The 17,705-nt window shown below is 45.2% G+C and overlaps 2 protein-coding genes across 2 annotated transcripts; one reads left to right on the top strand and one right to left on the bottom strand.

The window, feature by feature from the left end:
* Window positions 1–377: 377 nt before the first annotated feature.
* Window positions 378–10,823, bottom strand: slc46a1 (solute carrier family 46 member 1). Its single transcript, XM_063205596.1, has 6 exons — window positions 10,148–10,823; window positions 9,008–9,399; window positions 7,810–8,285; window positions 2,888–2,971; window positions 1,833–1,989; window positions 378–1,259 (listed from the first exon to the last, which is right to left on the bottom strand). The coding sequence occupies exons 1-6, from the start codon at window positions 10,454–10,456 to the stop codon at window positions 1,202–1,204; spliced, it is 1,476 nt and encodes a 491-aa protein (XP_063061666.1). The 5' UTR covers window positions 10,457–10,823; the 3' UTR covers window positions 378–1,201.
* Window positions 10,148–16,640, top strand: chm (CHM Rab escort protein). The gene is made up of 2 exons (XM_063205595.1): window positions 10,148–10,240; window positions 11,237–16,640. The coding sequence occupies exon 2, from the start codon at window positions 11,251–11,253 to the stop codon at window positions 13,390–13,392; it is 2,142 nt and encodes a 713-aa protein (XP_063061665.1). The 5' UTR covers window positions 10,148–10,240; window positions 11,237–11,250; the 3' UTR covers window positions 13,393–16,640.
* The last annotated feature ends 1,065 nt before the right edge of the window (window positions 16,641–17,705 follow it).

The raw sequence follows: 17,705 nt of genomic DNA on the forward strand, positions 1-17,705 counted from the left end.
CCCCTGTGCTACAGTATGAGTAGTTCTCAAAACATGGTTGATAGCATTCAGCTTCGGTGTTGGATTTCAGGCTGGAGAGAAGTTTGTTTGCAAAAACGAAATATAGTCATTACAAGTTTTTCTCATTTCAAAAACGGTTTAAGGTTCAGGCTCAGGATTTTCTTGTGCCATCAGACCTGTCAATGGTTGCGTTCCAATATGCGATCTTGCGTCCTCCACTTGTGCTTGTGGCCTCGTACCAGGAAGTAATACGTCATGATGACATCACTGACAACATCATTATATTGCAATATCTCGCAAAAGCTCAATTATAAAGTCATTTTCTCACTTGCAAACTGGATGGTGAATGAAGAATAGTCCCCCCAAAAATTGTTTGGCTAGGCTGACAGCGGGGAAACTTAATTGTTTTCTCCACGGAGGCGGGGCATCAGCAAAACGTTAGGCCACAAGCACAAGTGGAGGATGCAAGGTCGCATATTGGAATGCAGCCCAGATCTACTGTATCTTCGGTTTCCTCCTCTAACCTCGAGGCTAAAGCCCACTGATAATGTCTGAACACGTGGAAAGGTGAATGAAGGAAGGCGAAGCAACATAAATTTAACAAATAAAGCAGGTAGTACAATTACTACAATTTATTCAAGAAATAGTAAAACATACAAATATATTTTTTAAAATGACTCCTAACACGCACGTGCACACACACACACACTTACTTTCCCGTTGTGTTAGTGCAATTAATAGCTTTAATCTTTGGTCTAGAACAGGTTAACATTCCCTTCTTCTGAGATTTCTGAAAAGCAAGGAATACATTTTTTTTAATCATTCAATTGTATACCGTCCACATGGGTGACAGACGGGACATCAAGCCCAGTTTGACAGAGGGTCCGCAGGGGATGTCTTCTACTCCACCCCCTGGCTTAAAGCTTCCACTCCAGCTACTGTTACATGGTGCTATTCAGACATGCCGCTATTCAGACATTGATGTCTATTGTCTGAATACTGGCACGTTTCCCATCGAAATCTGCCATTTCTGTGGTTTGTGCTACGTTGCTCAGGGTTTTTGAGTTTAGGGAGAGTACATGCAGTTACCCTGACCCTAACCCTAACCCTACGACATTTCTGATCTCTGAATAGCAGTATGTCTGAATAGCAGTATGTCTGAATAGAGCTTGCCCCCCCCCCTCCCACTCCAGCTACTGCCTCAGGAGGCCTCTGCAGAGTTGTCTGTGTTCCGTCTCCTCTGTTGACAGCCAAGTGTCCTGAACAACAACAACAACAACCATAGTCATTCAGGTAAATAGAAAGTTAAGCAGTAGATTCAATGGGTTAGTAATAAGAAATTTACTTCAGGAGACAGGGCCGGGTTAAGATGGCATGGGGCCCCTAGGCTACAGGTTGCTGTGCCCCCCACCAGAGGGCAGATTTCGTGACAAATGTACATAGAAAGTGTCATAATTACAAGATAGGAATTACATGTCTACCAACTTTGCTCAATATGACTGATGAATATGTCAATACTGCATCTTGTCACAGCTCTGATTTTCTTTTGTCATTTTTGGTCGATCAGGGGTCCCCTGGCTGCACCCATATCTAGCCTGTGCGTTAATCCGGTCCTGTCAGCAGACATTTGTTATTACTCAAATACCCTATGTGAATTAAAGGACCACCCCACAAAGAAGAATACTGGATTCCTCAGAATACGGTAGAAGAAGCCACACATTTACAGGCACACTCTGCCATCTTTCACTGTTTGGAACCCTCTCGTGCAGTGGTGCAACTGATACTGCATACAAATTACAGTACTGCATACAAATTACAGTACTCTGGCTTACCCAATTATTCCTGCTGGGAGAGTGAGCAGCAAGGCTCCAAAGAGGAACGGGAAGCCCTTCATGAAGTGCAGGGTGGCGGGATACAGGGAGTTGAAGAGCCCGCTAGCCACCATGGAACACAGGCCTTCGACACACGCCACGGACGCAAAGAGGGCCCCTGCCACGTGGACACACAACCAGGTTTTAACCCCTTAAGACACGGCATTATAAATGAGCTGTGACCAGAATGGCAATGACCAAGTCGTAATGTATTACTTAAGGCCCCGTGCACTGTCATAGTAGTGTAGTGTTGTAGTAGTTAACTTTCAATGTCTTTTACAACGTGCCACAGGAGGTACGGCATGCATTAAGGGGCTACACAAAGATGACTCATCTACATTGCCAGAGACACACATTGTGCACATCCTACCTAGGTATTGAACAAAAACAAAATCTGCGAGAAAATGTTACAGACCTTGTACACATAGCATTCTCTTTTGATAGAATTTTGTCACTTGGCTAGTATATGATGTTTAAGTGATCACAAGATAAGACTATTTAAAGAGAATACTGAGGAGGGACCAAACTGTTTTCCACATAGATCAGGGGTGGGGAACCTATGTCCAGAGGGACGATTTTATCTGGCCCCCGATATGTTTCAACTCAATTTCATATGAAATATGACATATTTTGTAAAGGAATCTTAGAAATTACATTTACAATACAATGAAATTATATTCAGGGGACCTAGAGAAGGTGGGGTCTGCCTTCAATACAGGCCTAAATTGTAGGGGGGAATCCTGGTTTGTGTTCATAGTACGGCCCTTGGGAGGAATTTGAAGTGGCCCTTCGAATGAAAAAGGTGCCCTACCCCTAACATACAGGCAGGTCATATTACCAGGGAAAAGATTGTAGGGGTGGGGTTGGGGGTTGTCCCACCCTTGCCTCATCACTCCCCCACAATTCATCTGTATATCTGCAACTATTATGTTAGTACGTTGTAACCTATACTGAAGCTGTACTGAAAATCAAATTGTGATTAATTAATCAATCCATCCATCCATCCATCCATGTACCTTGCTCAGAGGGGTCCACCAGCTTGGAGAGCTTTGATCGCAGCACTGAAGTAGGAATCAGAGCGAGGAAGCAAAGCCCATACCCTGGGAAATACAACACGCAGACATTTACTTTACTACATTTACTACAAATTCATTTTGCTCACTACACAATATGCTCACAGACTTCCAGGAAGCACTTCCAAATCTGCTTGGCACTTAACCATAATACCAGTCTTTCAGACGAAACCACTCTCATTCTGTCTGTATATATGGACACTATTTGTCTTAATAAAAAGCCCATGCACGGAACCCATTATTAAAAGTATTGGTCTTTTAGGATTATGTATTATGTATTTGTTTTTAAAATGGCAACACATTCTGATGAAAGGTATACAGTATACCTTCTTCCATCAGAATGCATTGCCCAATGCTGCTATAAACAGAACAACAACAACAAAAACAAAACAAACACACAAATTAAAAAAAAAATCTGCTTCAAGGCACCAAAGCTGCAGCTTATAGGAGTCTACACAAGATGGCAGAGCAGAGAGTAAACTTCCCGACGAGTCCCTGAGGTGAATCCACTCCTTGGTCCTCCAACTGCCCCTTTGAACCCCTCTCCCAGCGTATGTTCCTTGCAATGAAGTGAGCCATCAAGGACAGGGTTAACAGTGATTAAAACATGTGAGCCGACATGGTTCGGAAATGTGACTTTATCGGTAGGCCTTCTGCCATGCACTGCTCTGAGATAACGAGAGATAACATGGGAGTCATTTATTTACCTTAAGTGCCGTCCAAACTCAAACCTTCCCCTTGACTTAGAAGTCAGCAAGTGACAAGGACGTTATCAGTCGTTATCTCTTCCTCCATCAAACAAAAACATAACATATCACATATTAGGGTTCTTCTGCGCCTGTGTTCCTCCAACATGAAACGTCTAGCTTTGCCCTCTGCTCACACAAAGCTATCCCAGTCCAATGGCGGAACACGTTCCCAGTTGCTACAAGAGTATAGGTCATCTCTGCCACTCTTCAAAAAGCTTGTGACAAGTCTTCTGTTCCAAAACTTCGCTTCACAACAAAGCCAACCCTACCTATTTGCACTAAACTTGTCAAGGATGGGTAGTCTGTAGTATTGATGACACATATTGTATGTTACTGCTACTGCTTATTTTTATAAGTTTATTTAAATAAAAATCTTCTGCTAAATGTAATGTAATGTCATGATGCCCATTTTCATTTCTCCACCTGAGCAACTGGATCTTGAATGGATGTGTAACTGAGGAAGATCACTTTGACTATTACATCACACCAGTCATAATCCACAATAGCATACTATACTACATTCAATGCAAAACTGCCCTTTTAAAGGTCTACACAGTTAAGTGAAACCATCATGAGTGAGCTTCTTTTTTTTACTTAGTTGAGCAAAACTTTTACTGTTCTCGTCTGGTGCAAACAGTCTGTATAAAAACTGAGGCCTGGGTGTGTTCAGATTGTAACGTTGAGACAATAATCTTAAAGTCCATCAAGACTTAAGGTTTAGTAAAAGTATTGCATAAATCCTTCCCTGAATGCTTCCCGGAGACGTCTGACTTGAAGGGTCATACAAATTAGATGCATTTCAAGAAGGTGCTTACAGTAGGCTATAGCACGCACACTGAATACTTGTGTACAGCCTGGTAGGGATGGCCTGGGGTCTCTGAGAGACATTTTAACCCATTGTGTCCTGGAGCGACATATACGCTGCATTAAGGTTCTTGAGATTTGAGCTGTTTTATTAAAATTGTGGGTATGTTAAAGCTGAATGAACACATTCTAGTGCAAAATGAAGGTTTTCACTTAAAAAAGGCAACTTTTTTCATGTTTTATGTGCTTTGGAGGGTGAGATATGTATGGAATAGCGGACGACGAGGTGTCCCGATATCAAGGGAAATAATGGACGAGGCGGAGCGTTCTAAATGGCCTGACGGCGCAGCCGAAAGGCTGTTCGCTTCGCCAAGTCAATTTTCCCTTGATATCGGGACACCTCGAAGGCCGCTATTCCGCTTATCACCCGGTTACCAGCATTTAAGTATTAATTTATTAATTTATTAATAAGTTCATCTAAGGCTTCGTGAGAAAGTAGTTTCACCATTGCGCTTGGTACGTTGCTATGGGCACCACTTCCTAATCTAGTGAGACGCGCCTCTATCGGAGGCATAGCCTGGACGCGCGCAGAATGTTGGGGTGACTTGACAACCAAATGCGATAGAATTGACGACTGGGTTTTTGACTTGACAACGAGATGCAATGGAATTAGTAATGGGGTCTTGACTAGACAACCAGATGCGATAGAACTAACGACGTGGTCTTGACTAGACAACCAGATGCGATAGAACTAGTAACGGCACTTCGCCAGAAAGTTAAAAAAGAAGCAACTTGGACGCCCGCATGCCCGCATGACATCATAGGTGTCCTGCTAGCGGGGAATAAAGGACACCTGCTCAGCCAATCAGAAGACGTTCCGTCTGCTCACTGGGTGATAATTAGGTTTTAATAGGGAGAGCGCACCTTTTCCCAGAAAGGGCTTAGGCTAAAATGGGTTAAGAAGGTACTGCCTTGAGATAGCCTGACTGAATGTGAGGAAACGAAACAAACCCGCCGAGCGGCAGAAAATAGTTTTGCCTGGCGAGGTGGCCTAGCACTCCCACCATGGAGAATAATCCAAAGGAGACAAAATCTGTCCTTCAATCAGAATGCTCTATCTGTAGCCCTATCCCATGAAATTTTCAATCAAAATAATGCCAAAGTTCTTTTTTTGTTGGGGGGTATAGATATAAGATGCATCCAGGTGTTCTTTACTATCTTTCGATAATCTGCCTCTGGTTCATCTCACGTGAAAACAGACACTTTGGGGCCCGGGCCGACACAGATTTCTATAAAATATAGTGTGCCTTTTTACTGGCAAGGTAGAAAACCAGAATAGCATTTGCATAAATCTGGCACAAATATTAAGGGAGAAATCGATTCAAAAACTTTGAATTAAGAGGGTAGGATACTATACATTCAATTCAATTAAAGTCACAAAGAGAGAGTTATTGTTTTGGGGTTGTTTGAAAGCTACTTTCTGGCTCTATAAATTACACAAACAACATAGAACCCATATAAGCCTAGGGCACCGGCAAAAAACACCTGCTGAATGCCTAAACCCTTTTTGGGAAAAGGTGCCCTCAGCCTATACAAACCTAACCTTAGTGTGGCAAAGCTGACGTTGCAGCAATACTGATCTTCAATTTCGTGTGTCGTATAAACTTTTTTTAATGCACATCATTTTATATCAAGTTACATCCTTGATGGGAAAATCCCTTGTGTGTTTGAATCTGTGTAGCCATTGTGGAAGGCATAGCAAGGTGATGGCCCGGCTGAGCTGGCTATTACGTGCAGCTAAACAGTTTGAATAGGTTTTAACACAGCTTTGTTAAAGGTGCAGTGTTAGACTATACCAGGGGTGGGCAAACTTAGGCCTGGGGGCCACATGCGGCCCACTGAGCCATTTCATCTGGCCCACAGAGCTTTTACAAGAATGACAACTTTTAAATCTAATATGATCCTCTCACCCAAACATTCTTAAAATGGTTACCCAATATAGGGGTCTTTGGGCTTTGAGATGAACCACTCATCAATGAAATAGTCAAAAAGTTATCCTGACGTAGACCAACAAGGCCTTGTTTTTAATATGTCCATGTAGGACTTGTCATATTAATAAAGACATTTTAATCTGGAGTGCCTTAGTCAGATAATTTATTCTCACTGTATAGTTGAACTCTAAAGTCACACCCCACACCATGAAAAGTTCCTTTCTGGCTCTACAAATTACACAAACAACATAGAACACAGTAGTTATCTGAGTATGAATTATGAGACAATACACATTGAATATAAAAAGCTATGTTTTAAAATATCCAAAAACTTGCATAAATCAAGTTACATTTTTGATGAGAAAGGCCTTGAGTGGGTGTGTTTTTGTGCTTGTATATCGGACATGACCCAGTCTACAGCACAGTGTCAGGAACTGATAATAAGTTTGTGGTGTGATTTGATTTACAGTTGAACTCTAAATCGAGAGACTGCATATTAAAGGTACACTGTGTAAGATGTTTAGTTGTTTATTTCCAGAATTCATGCCACCCATTCACAAATACCACCTTTTCCACGAATACTTACCACCACCATCAAATTCTAAGTATTCATTATGACTGGAAAAATACATACATGAAAAAGGGGGATCCTCTCCATTGCCTGCCATTTTGAATTTCAAGAGATAGAGTGTGGTGGAGTGACCATCACTAGGGTTGTGGGTCTGTTCTGACTGTCACACCAATGAGCCTGGCTCTTAGGGTGTAGTGGTCAGGGTCCCAGTTTACTACCCCAAAAGGTCTGGGTTTGAGTCCTGGCTGGGCAAATCTACTCCCCTTTGCTACATAGACATTTTAACTGCAAAATTGTACTTTGGTTACACTAATACACACTAGTAAATATCATTTAACTATTTAGTAAATATCAATCAAAAGATCCAATCTGCTGTAGACAGCACTGTTTAAATGATGGTTAAAAGCCAAAACTAGAAGGGAGACTGAATCAAGGCCAATGTTTTTTTAGGAATATATAACAGCAAGACAGGTAAACATTCTTTTTGCATTTTTTTTAAACTTTTCACTTGTTTTGATTAGAAATTAAATTACTATTTAAATCATCCAATATTACAGTGGTCATTACAGGGGCCCTGCTCTCTCATCTAGAACTGCTTATGTTTAAGCAACAGAGAATATAAATGATTGTTAATCGGAATGAAATTACACTTGAAAGACGTGTAGTGTGCACACGTTCCCAACACACACATCTTGCAGTAGCCCTAGTGTCGCACGCTGCTGTAGTAGGCCTATAGTTAAGTATACGTACCTGTGAACATAAGAGCGGTGGTGTCGGCCAGAGAAATGACCAGCAGGCCGCAGGCGTTGGACAGCAGTCCCAGGAGGGCCACCCAGGAGTCGTCCAGGCACCGCTGCAGGCCCTTCAGCCCCGCCAGGCTGCTCAGGTAGGTCAGGTGCTGGGCCGCCGACCCGTAGCCGATCATCTCCGGCCCCCAGCACAGCGGAGCGCTGAGCTCGTACAGCACGTACAGGTTACGGCTCCCAAAGTGCACGGTGACGACCACGAAGAAACAGAGGGAGTAGAGCCAGAGATGCAGTCTGCGCAGTCGGCCCTTCTCCTCCTCCGGCCCTTTCCTGGTGTAGAGACGCACGACTGCCCGGTGGTGCTTGGTGGTGAGCAGTCTGGCTTCAGGGTCCGGCACCACCGACTCGGGTACGAACAGGAAGGCGTACAGGGCGGATGCCAGGCTGGTCGCCAAGACCATCCAGAATGGGTTGATGTACCTGGGGAGAGATTGAGCACAGCTGTGCTTTAAACTTGCGGTGGGATATCATGTAGGCTAGGACACTGTGTCAATTTTATTTTTTTCAAAATTCTTATTGTACAGACGGTGAGAGACTGGGTATGTGGAGGTGGATGAAGGGTACATTATGTATGTGATTTTGTTACCTTTATTTAACCAGGGAACAAAATCACATTGAGAATCGAATTCTCTTTTTCAAGTAAGCCCTGGCCAAGGCGGCAGCACACATTACATTGTTACAGACAGGACACAGACAAAACAGAAAAGATTAAAATGGATGTAGAGATAAAATTACGCAATAAAACCATAAAAATAATAAACATAAAACAAGATTAGAAGGAGATTACAAGATTAAAAGCAAGTGCCAAGATTAAAAGCATCAAGTGCAAATGCTGGAAATCCCTGTCAAAATCAACTGCATGTGCTACCTGAAGATGAAGAGGCTAGATATTTTATCTACGCTTATAAATTCATATTTATTTAAGGTGAGAGTGTGACGGTGTTTGGGAATGCATTCTAATCCATTTTTGCAAATAAATGCCAGGTCGAAATAAGCCTCATGTAGTCCAACTAGCATGTATAGTAATATGGATGGAGAGTATGGATATGCTATCTCTACCCTAGTGCTCTGTCAAAAACAGCTTCATGTAGGCCTACTAATTAAATTGACAATGAGGAATATGAATGTTACTGTATCTCTACCCTTGCGCCCTTCGCCACGGTCCGCCAATGAGGCTGGCAAACATGCCAGCGAGACCTATACAGGCCTCCAGTATAGCCACACGGAACGTCCGGGACCCTCTGTCGCTCGTGTCGGCCACATAGGCAAAGCAGCCTGCGAGGGTGGCATTGAAGTCTCCCGTCAGGCTACTGCAGAGACGGCCCGCAAGCAACCAGGCCACAGGTAACTTCAAGTAAAACACCAGCAGGTAGAGTGCGGCCTGTGTGGCCAGGCCCAGATTGGATATGATCAGGACGGGGCGCCGGCCTGCGCGGTCACTCCAGGACCCAAAGAGGGTGGAGGAGAAGAGGCTGATGAAAAAGGCTCCCAAGTTGATGTACAAGTTCCAGTGTGCTGTCTGAGTCTCCACCTCCTGGGAAAAGGAATGAGAAAAAAAATCTGAATGTCATTCATTTCATTGATTCCTTAGCTGTACAAAAAAACAGTGCAAAGAAAATTCCAGATGAAAGTCATGCGTTATTATATGGAAGATGGAACCATTACTGGTGTCTAACTATGTCTAAACGTGTCTGTAGGCTAAGCTGCATGTTTGATTGGGACTGGTCCCACCATTAATTTTCTAGGCTATCTATTCTGTAGCCTATATAATCACGATGACACTGGTAGTTGGAGTTTCCCAATGGGCTTTAAATTTTAAAATTAAATATAGAAATACCATTTGAAAGCATTTCATATCAAATTAGGATTTCAACTGGGATTTTCAACTGGATTTTGCTCCTTGGGTTCACAAAGTTTTTTTTGTAGAAGTAGTAAAATAAGCAAGAAACTGGCACCTCCTCCTCCTTGACCTTTTGCTTTATCAATGTGGACTGAAATATGTAAACATGTAACCCTTTTGCCTTATGCTGCACACTGCGCAGGGCAGCCTACTGACACATGTGAACACACACTTAAAAGAAGTAGGCCTACTATTCATTGTAGACTGGGTTCACAAATGTGATCCACAAGCTATTATTACTATGATATTATATATGAGAAAAAAAACAATTGTCGATGTGAGAAACCAAAAGAATGTCGTTTGGGCTCGTCCCACTTCGGCTTCCGTAGACCAAGCCAGGCAGCCAGGCAGCCACCCCGTTTGTTTACAATTTCAGAGATACCTTCTCCAGAGGATCGACAGGCCCTGTGTGGTTGGCACACTTCCCCGTATCTGTCCCGTTGTAACCCAGATCTTCACTGATGCGATCCCACAGGTATTGTGTGCAAAGGGGTATCTGAAGTCCCAATGAAAACATTGATAGAAAGAGCACAGGCTCGACCGACACGGAAAGTGGGCAGGAATAAGGTGGAGGACTGCAAACGGCGTTGTCGCCCATGGACATGGGGCAACAGCATTTACTCGCTATAGAATTATCTTCGGGTGATTCCTCCTCGTCTGGAAGAATTGCACGGGTGTCAGAGTCATCCATGGTGTTTTGATTAGACGTCAACGCCTTCAGTAAAACTTGGATGCGTATCTTGTTGCTAGCCTGTCGTAGCTAGTCTTAGCTAAACATTCTCTGGTTTTAAAACGCGGGTGCCGTCTTTGCTACCTAAATTTTGTAGACGCTGCATTGGTCAAATAGTTGTAGTTCCCAAATGTCTCTTCCGAAAGGCGCTTCCCTTCATGATTGCTGTACTCGACAAAAAGGAGTTTACGCACGTGATTATCCCGAGTCTAAAGGCTAACCATTACCCAAGGCTATTTTAGCTACTAACCAACCCCCTTGACCGGAAATGAATTGAAACAGCAAAAATGACATCCCATGTAATCTGAGCATTTTAAATACAACGTTCTCACATTTTTAAAATTTAGTTACACACAACATTGGCATAATGAATTGGTGTTTGACTCTTATTCGGTCTGATGCGACATGTCATAGTTAGGGTGTGTACTGCACAGGTTCTTGCCGTTTCCCCCTTCATTCTGATGGACTACTGTGATAGGCAGGCCTGTTTTACAAGTAGAGTTCAAGGCCTACCTGTTTTGTTGGTACACAATTTCTAGCTTCATATAGCTCTGCAGCACTGGAAGAAATAATGAATGTTAATCTTTGGTGAAAGTGCATGTCACATTCTGTGGAATCTATTAAAACTGTTCATGTTTTTGCGAAACCTAAATTTAATGTCATCTTGAATGGTGTTATTGGAATTTCTTGGCAAAACATAAACTAATGATGGTTGTATTTGTGCATTGTATTTTCCTAAAGATTTTAGATTGACGATGGCATCCGACAATCTCCCGTCTGAGTTCGATGTCGTCATCCTCGGCACTGGCCTCACAGAGTCCATCGTCGCCTCGGCCTGTTCGAGAGTGGGCCAGAGGGTCCTGCACGTGGACCGCAGGAACTACTACTCCAGCAAATGGGCCGGCTTCAACTTCAACAGCCTGCTGTCCTGGATCGAGGAGCACAAGGCCCAACCGGGCTCTCAGAGCAAAGAGGAGGAGGAGGAGGAGGTGGAGTGGAGGAGTAAAGTGGAGGATGGGGAAGAGGCTTTGCCTATCAGCGCTGACGAGTCCTTCATTAGTGACTTAGAGGTGTTCTGCTATGCAAGTTTAGAGGAGGAAGAGGAAGAGGAGGAGGAGAAGGAGGTGGCGAAAGAAGATAAGCAACTGACTGAAACTGCACCTCCTTCTGCAGAGGAAACGAAGGGGGAGGAGGAGGAGGGCGTTGTCAGTCCTGACGGCACACAGGAAACCTCAACCGGCAGTGAAACTCAGCAGTGCAGCCAGAACAACGAGGCCTCCGAGACGCAAGAGGAGGAAGGAACTGCCAAGCAAGAGGCCACCCAATCAGGTGACGCAGAGGAAAAAGATGAACAGCAGCAGCAACAACAACAGGAGGAGGACAAAAGCACAAAGGAGGAGGAGAAGAAGAAGAAGAAGAAAAAGATCACCTACCCCACTCTGCTGAAGGAGGGCCGGCGGTTCAACATCGACCTGGTCTCCAAGCTCATCTACTCGCGCGGCAGCCTGGTCGACCTCCTGATCCAGTCCAAGGTCAGCCGCTACACCGAGTTCAAGATCGCCACGCGCGTCCTGACCTACCGGGCGGGACGCGTGGAGCAGGTGCCCTGCTCGCGCGCCGACGTGTTCGCCAGCAAGCAGCTCACCATGGTGGAGAAGCGCATGCTCATGAAGTTCCTCACCTTCTGCATGGACTTCGAGAGCCACCCGGAGGAGTACCAGGATTCGGCCGACTCGCTCTTCTCCGACTTCCTCAAGACCAAGAAGCTGACGGAGAACCTGCAGCATTTCGTGCTGCACTCCATCGCCATGGTGACGAAGGAGAGCTGCCGCACGGCGGACGGCCTGCGGGCCACGCGGCACTTCCTGCAGTGCCTGGGCCGCTACGGCAACACGCCCTTCCTGTTCCCGCTCTACGGCCTGGGCGAGATCCCGCAGTGCTTCTGCCGCATGAGCGCCGTCTTCGGCGGCATCTACTGCCTGCGGCACTCCGTCGCCGCCCTGGTGGTGGACAAGGAGAGCAACCGGTGCAAGGCGGTCATCGACACGCACGGCCAGCGCATCGGCTGCACCCACTTTGTGGTGGAGGACGGGTTTATGGTCGACCAGTGGAAGAAGAAGAAGGAGGACCAGCAGCAGCGTATATCCAGGGCCGTCCTCATCACGGACCGCTCCGTGCTGCCCGCCGACTCGGACCAGCAGATCTCCCTGCTGACGGTGCCCCCCCTGGAGGCCGGCGGGCCGTCGGTGCGCGTGGTGGAGCTCTGCTCCTCGTCCATGACCTGCATGCCTGGCACCTACCTGGTGCACCTCACCTGCGCCTCCAGGGGAACCGCCCGAGCGGACCTGGAGCCACTCGTCACCGACATGTTCTCCGTGCCCCCCGCTGTTGGTGGAGCCGGTGCTGAGGCGGCGGCCAACGCGGAGGGAGATGACGGCGGCAAGACGGACGAGAGAAGCGGAGAAGGTCGGCCGACCGTGTTGTGGGCGATGTACTTTAACATGCTGGACACCTCCGCGATGGACCTCGCCGCCGACGCCGACTTGCCCGGCAACGTGCACCTGTGCGCGGGGCCCGACGTGGGCTTGGGTTGCGACTACTCCGTCAAGCTGGCCGAGACGGTCTTCCGGCAAATTCTGCCGGAAGAGGAGTTCTGCCCGCCCGCCCCGGACCCCGAGGACATCATATACGAAGGAGGAGAGGCCCCCCAGGGGGAGGGCGCGGGCTTCGAGGAAACCCCCAAGACTGAGGGGGGCACCGAGGGTGAGGCTGAGGCTGGTGAGGGCCAACCAGAGTCTGAGAAGGAGACGGCGGAAGAGGAAAGTCCTTCGCAGGATGCACCTAAGGAGACAGGAGGTCAGGAAGCAGAAGTGGACACTTCTCCATCTGAAGAGTGAACCTCACACTTCCCACCTGCATCATCACCAATCTAGACCACCCACACAGCCACCCACACCCAGGCCTAAGTTCCCTTTACACTTCCCTCAACAATGGAGCTCTTTCCCTTAAGACCAGGGGTGGGGAACCGTTTTCATTCGACGGCTACATCAAATTTGATTAAGTCCTCCAAGGGCCTTACTATGAACACAAATCAGGATCCCCTTGAAGGTGGTCACCTTTACAACAGACCCCTACTTCACTTGGTCCCCTTAATTGTATTACAGATGAAATGTCTAATATTTCTTTACAAAACATGTAATATTTCATATGAAACTACATACCATTAAAATCGGGGGCCGGATAAAACGTCTCTCAAGACATAGGTTCCCCACCCCTGCTTTAGGCACCAATGGCCAAAGTCTTACCAATGGCCCACCTTCCCAGTCATCCATCACCAGGCTCCCCACACACGCCCTCATCAACAGAGCTCTTCCCCTTTAGACACCTACCTGTCACCTACCAAACCCCTAGTCCCAGGCCCAAGTTCTCCACACACTCCCCTCACCAACTGAGCTTTTTCTCCCAAACACCAGGCTGGCATCATGACAAGGCACGTGACCAACACGCAAGTACATACTGTACATACAAGTACATACTGTACAAACTGGGCAAGGCTGCTGAAAAGCAGTTTTCCCCCAAAACCATCCCTAACCATAACCTGTCAACAAAGCAACTTTTATACAGCTTGACTTTCGCCAACAACAACAACGAAACAACAAGGAACGAAAAATTGTGCCCAGACCAAAACCACCCCTAACGCTAACCTGTCACAGGGCATTGTAGAGCACGGGCAAAGATGCAAAATCATGGTGTACACAAAGTTCAAACCGGCGTTGTATTTGTACGCATTGTCATGGTGCCATGTTACAAACACCCACCTGCTGTCTCACCTAACTAAGCCCCCACTAGTCACCCATCATCAGCCCCACACACACACACTTCCCTCAACAACCAAGCCCGAACATATGAATAACATCATTGAGCCTGTTTATATTGCCACAATAATCGGATTATTGGAATAAACAGGTTATTGGAGTAAACTGTTTATTGCTGTTAACATGCAGTCTGTCGGTTACCCGTGTTCTATTCAAGTGTGTGACACGGAGCTAGAATTTAAGGCTTGTGATTGGCTACTTATCATTCTCTATTGTCAAGAACCTGATAATAACCCGATTATGCTGGATACACGTCTTAAAAAATAATTTCATTACCCAAAAACCCACCTGTGAATCGTATTTCTCATAAACCGATAACTGCAATAAACCGATTATTGTGAACAGTTTGTTCAGTTTACATCAGCACATGAATAAACCGGTTACTCCAAAAACCTGATCATAAACGGTTTATTGATGTGCATATAATCGGGCTCATAGACACAAGAAAGCACAGGCCAGTTATGACCTCGAGCTGTCTTCAGAGTAATATAATAACACAGTACAAAAAGATGGTACCTATGTAAAGGTAATAAATATATTATATACTGTTATATTCCAAATGTGTCACTACATGTGACAATAATAAAGCTTGTACCACACTGTGCATAGTAGACATTCAAGTTAGACGCTTCATCATGCACAAGAAGGTCTAATACTCAGTATTTGACGTGACCCTAGACTGACTCGATGGAGAGAGTTTATTTAAAATGCCACAGATTACTCATTGGCAATTGAGGATGCAATGATTGAGTATTTGAGATGGTCGTAAAGTCTGCAGTCTACAAAAGGGTCTTAACTTTGAATGTTTTGTTTTTATTATTATTTCTATGTGTTTTGTATTTGTGTCTTCTTATTAATGTTCATATTTAATAATTATCAGAGGGCCTTTGTGCTTTGTTTACAGTGCTTATTTGTTCTCAGCTCGTTGGAGTTTTTCTTTGTTTTGATTTGTTTTTCTTCCGCCACACCTTGGTGCCTGGTGTTGTCATGGACAACTGATCTTAAAATCTCCAATTTCCCCGTCAGCTTCTGTGCCTGTATCAGTAAACTTTCAGTGAAATGGTCAGGTAGGACATTTTCGTTTTCCTGCCATACCTTTTGGCATTTTCACAATGTCAACTCATAATGGCTGTCATTTTGTTGCTCCTGCTCTTATTAAACGAGCAAACATACGTAACCATGACCTAACAAAAAAAAACAGAAAGAGACCTAAAAAGAATAATTCGTTATTCAAGGTTTTTCATCTTCTTGTGGTTGAACCTTGTCGTAAAAGTTTATGGCTCATTCAGTTGAGCTGACGCTAGGTAAGGCCTGCCACAAGTCTGTTCAGGTTATGACTTGCGGTTTGTAAAGAATCCCTTAGGGCCGGTGACAGCTTTGACTGGGCCCGGCACCAGATCACCTGAGGGAGCCCTCCTCTCAATGCCTACAAAACCGTAAGGAAATTAGAACCCAATTCTTGGCTCCCCCTCTCCCTGGGCCCAGCACAACTGACCTTTTTGTCCCCCTCTGTTGCCGGGCCTGACTTAGCCCATAGGCTTGTTGCGGCTGAACGGAATCTGCTCATCTGTGAGAAAATGTTTCTGTAAGACGTCTTTGTAATTTTTTTTGTCAGTAATTCGTTTGTGGGTTTAAAAAAAGCATTAAAAAGATATGTCACCTTTTGATGTTTCGGAGAGGCCTATAAATCCATCAGGAAACAAGAAAGATGCCTTCTGTCTTTGATGGTGAACTGCTCCTCCAACTGAAGTTGTCGTCGTTTCCCAAGATGAACTCTCACATTAGCACACATTAACAAGGCTCCCGTCAGGCTGATTTCGTTGTCTTCACCAGCAGAACGCCTTCATCTGACTCAGCTGGTCAATGAGTTAAATTGCATAAATTCACTATTTGTCACCTGCCACCTTCATTATTTTCTTTTGTGAAAAAAGGCTGCCAAGATGCACTGTGCATTTGCCACAATATGTAGCCTAACGTTTATTCCCTTGAGATGTAAGGTGAGCTCTGTTGCCTCAGAATGAAATGCCGAGAGAGACCAACGTGTTTGTACCAAATGTGCCCTGTGTGGCAGTGTACTGTATTTTGTTAGCTCCTGCTGTATGTCCCAGACGGTGCATTGCAAACCCAAGGGAACCCGCGGCCATCACTGTGTATGTTCAAGACACCTGTTCTCCTCTTTGTATATGTTCTCTGCATGGTCTTCAGTATTTATTATTATTGTATGTTTTCATGGCTGTCAAACATTAAAGATCATCATATCTTTACCATTATGAAGCATCTGTCTCTGAAACATGTGTGGGCTTCGTTATTGAATGATCAGAAGGGTAAATGCTGATCCAAATAATCCAATGTCAGGGTTGTCAGGATATTTTTTCTTGCCATTTTGGATAAAGTGGCACAACCTATTTGGACCCAGGTTCAATTCTGGCTTATTTTCCAACAGTACCCTACATCTCTCTTCCACGCTCTTCCTATCGTAATCTTCACTTTCTGATCAGTAAGGCTGCAAAAGCCCATGGGCTTTAAAATGGCCCAAAAGCTGATTTTTTTCCTGACAACCAGAAAACCATACTTAACAGCTTAATTGTAGCACTGGCACTGATTAAGAATCGTTGGCATGCTGACTAGTTTTGCCGTTAAGTCATTGCCAGTGTGATGTTGTGAGAGCGTTTTAATCTGGGACGTGTTCGATGAGTAACAGTTTGCCCTCCCTCATTTGTATCTTTATTCTTTGAAGCAACACTCAATGTTTCCGTAGACCAGGGTTGGGGACAGTGGCGGAACAATATGCACACAGGGCCCCAAGGCAAAACACTTCAAGCATACGGCCTGCCAAGGTCACAATAGGGCCCCCAACACCAATACAAGAGTGTCCTGGGCCCTGGGGCAAATGCCCTGCTCGCCCTCCCTATAGCTCCGCCTCTGGTTGGGGAACTTAGTATGTCTCGAGGGCCGTTTGCGGCCCTTGAGACCGTTTTATCCGGCCCTCGATATTGTTTTAATGTTATACAGCTTCACATGAAATATGACATATTTTGTAAAGGAATCTTTGAGAATACATTTACAATACAATTAAGTTATATTCAGTTGACCTAGAGAAGGTGGGGTCTGTTTTAAAGGTGGCTGCCTGGCTTCAACATAGGCCTTAAGTGCAGGGTGAAATCCTGGTTTGTGTTCATAGTAAGGCCCTTGGAGGACTTTTCTGGCCCTCGCATGAATTTGAAGTTGCCCCCCAAATGAAAAAGATTCCCCACCCCTGACTCAGACAAACAGTATAGCCTATTCAGTATTGCACAGTGCTGACAGGTTTCTCTGGGCCCAGGAGGACAGTCATC

Source organism: Engraulis encrasicolus, chromosome 8, assembly GCF_034702125.1.
Source record: "Engraulis encrasicolus isolate BLACKSEA-1 chromosome 8, IST_EnEncr_1.0, whole genome shotgun sequence".
NCBI classification, from domain to species: Eukaryota; Metazoa; Chordata; class Actinopteri; order Clupeiformes; family Engraulidae; genus Engraulis; species Engraulis encrasicolus.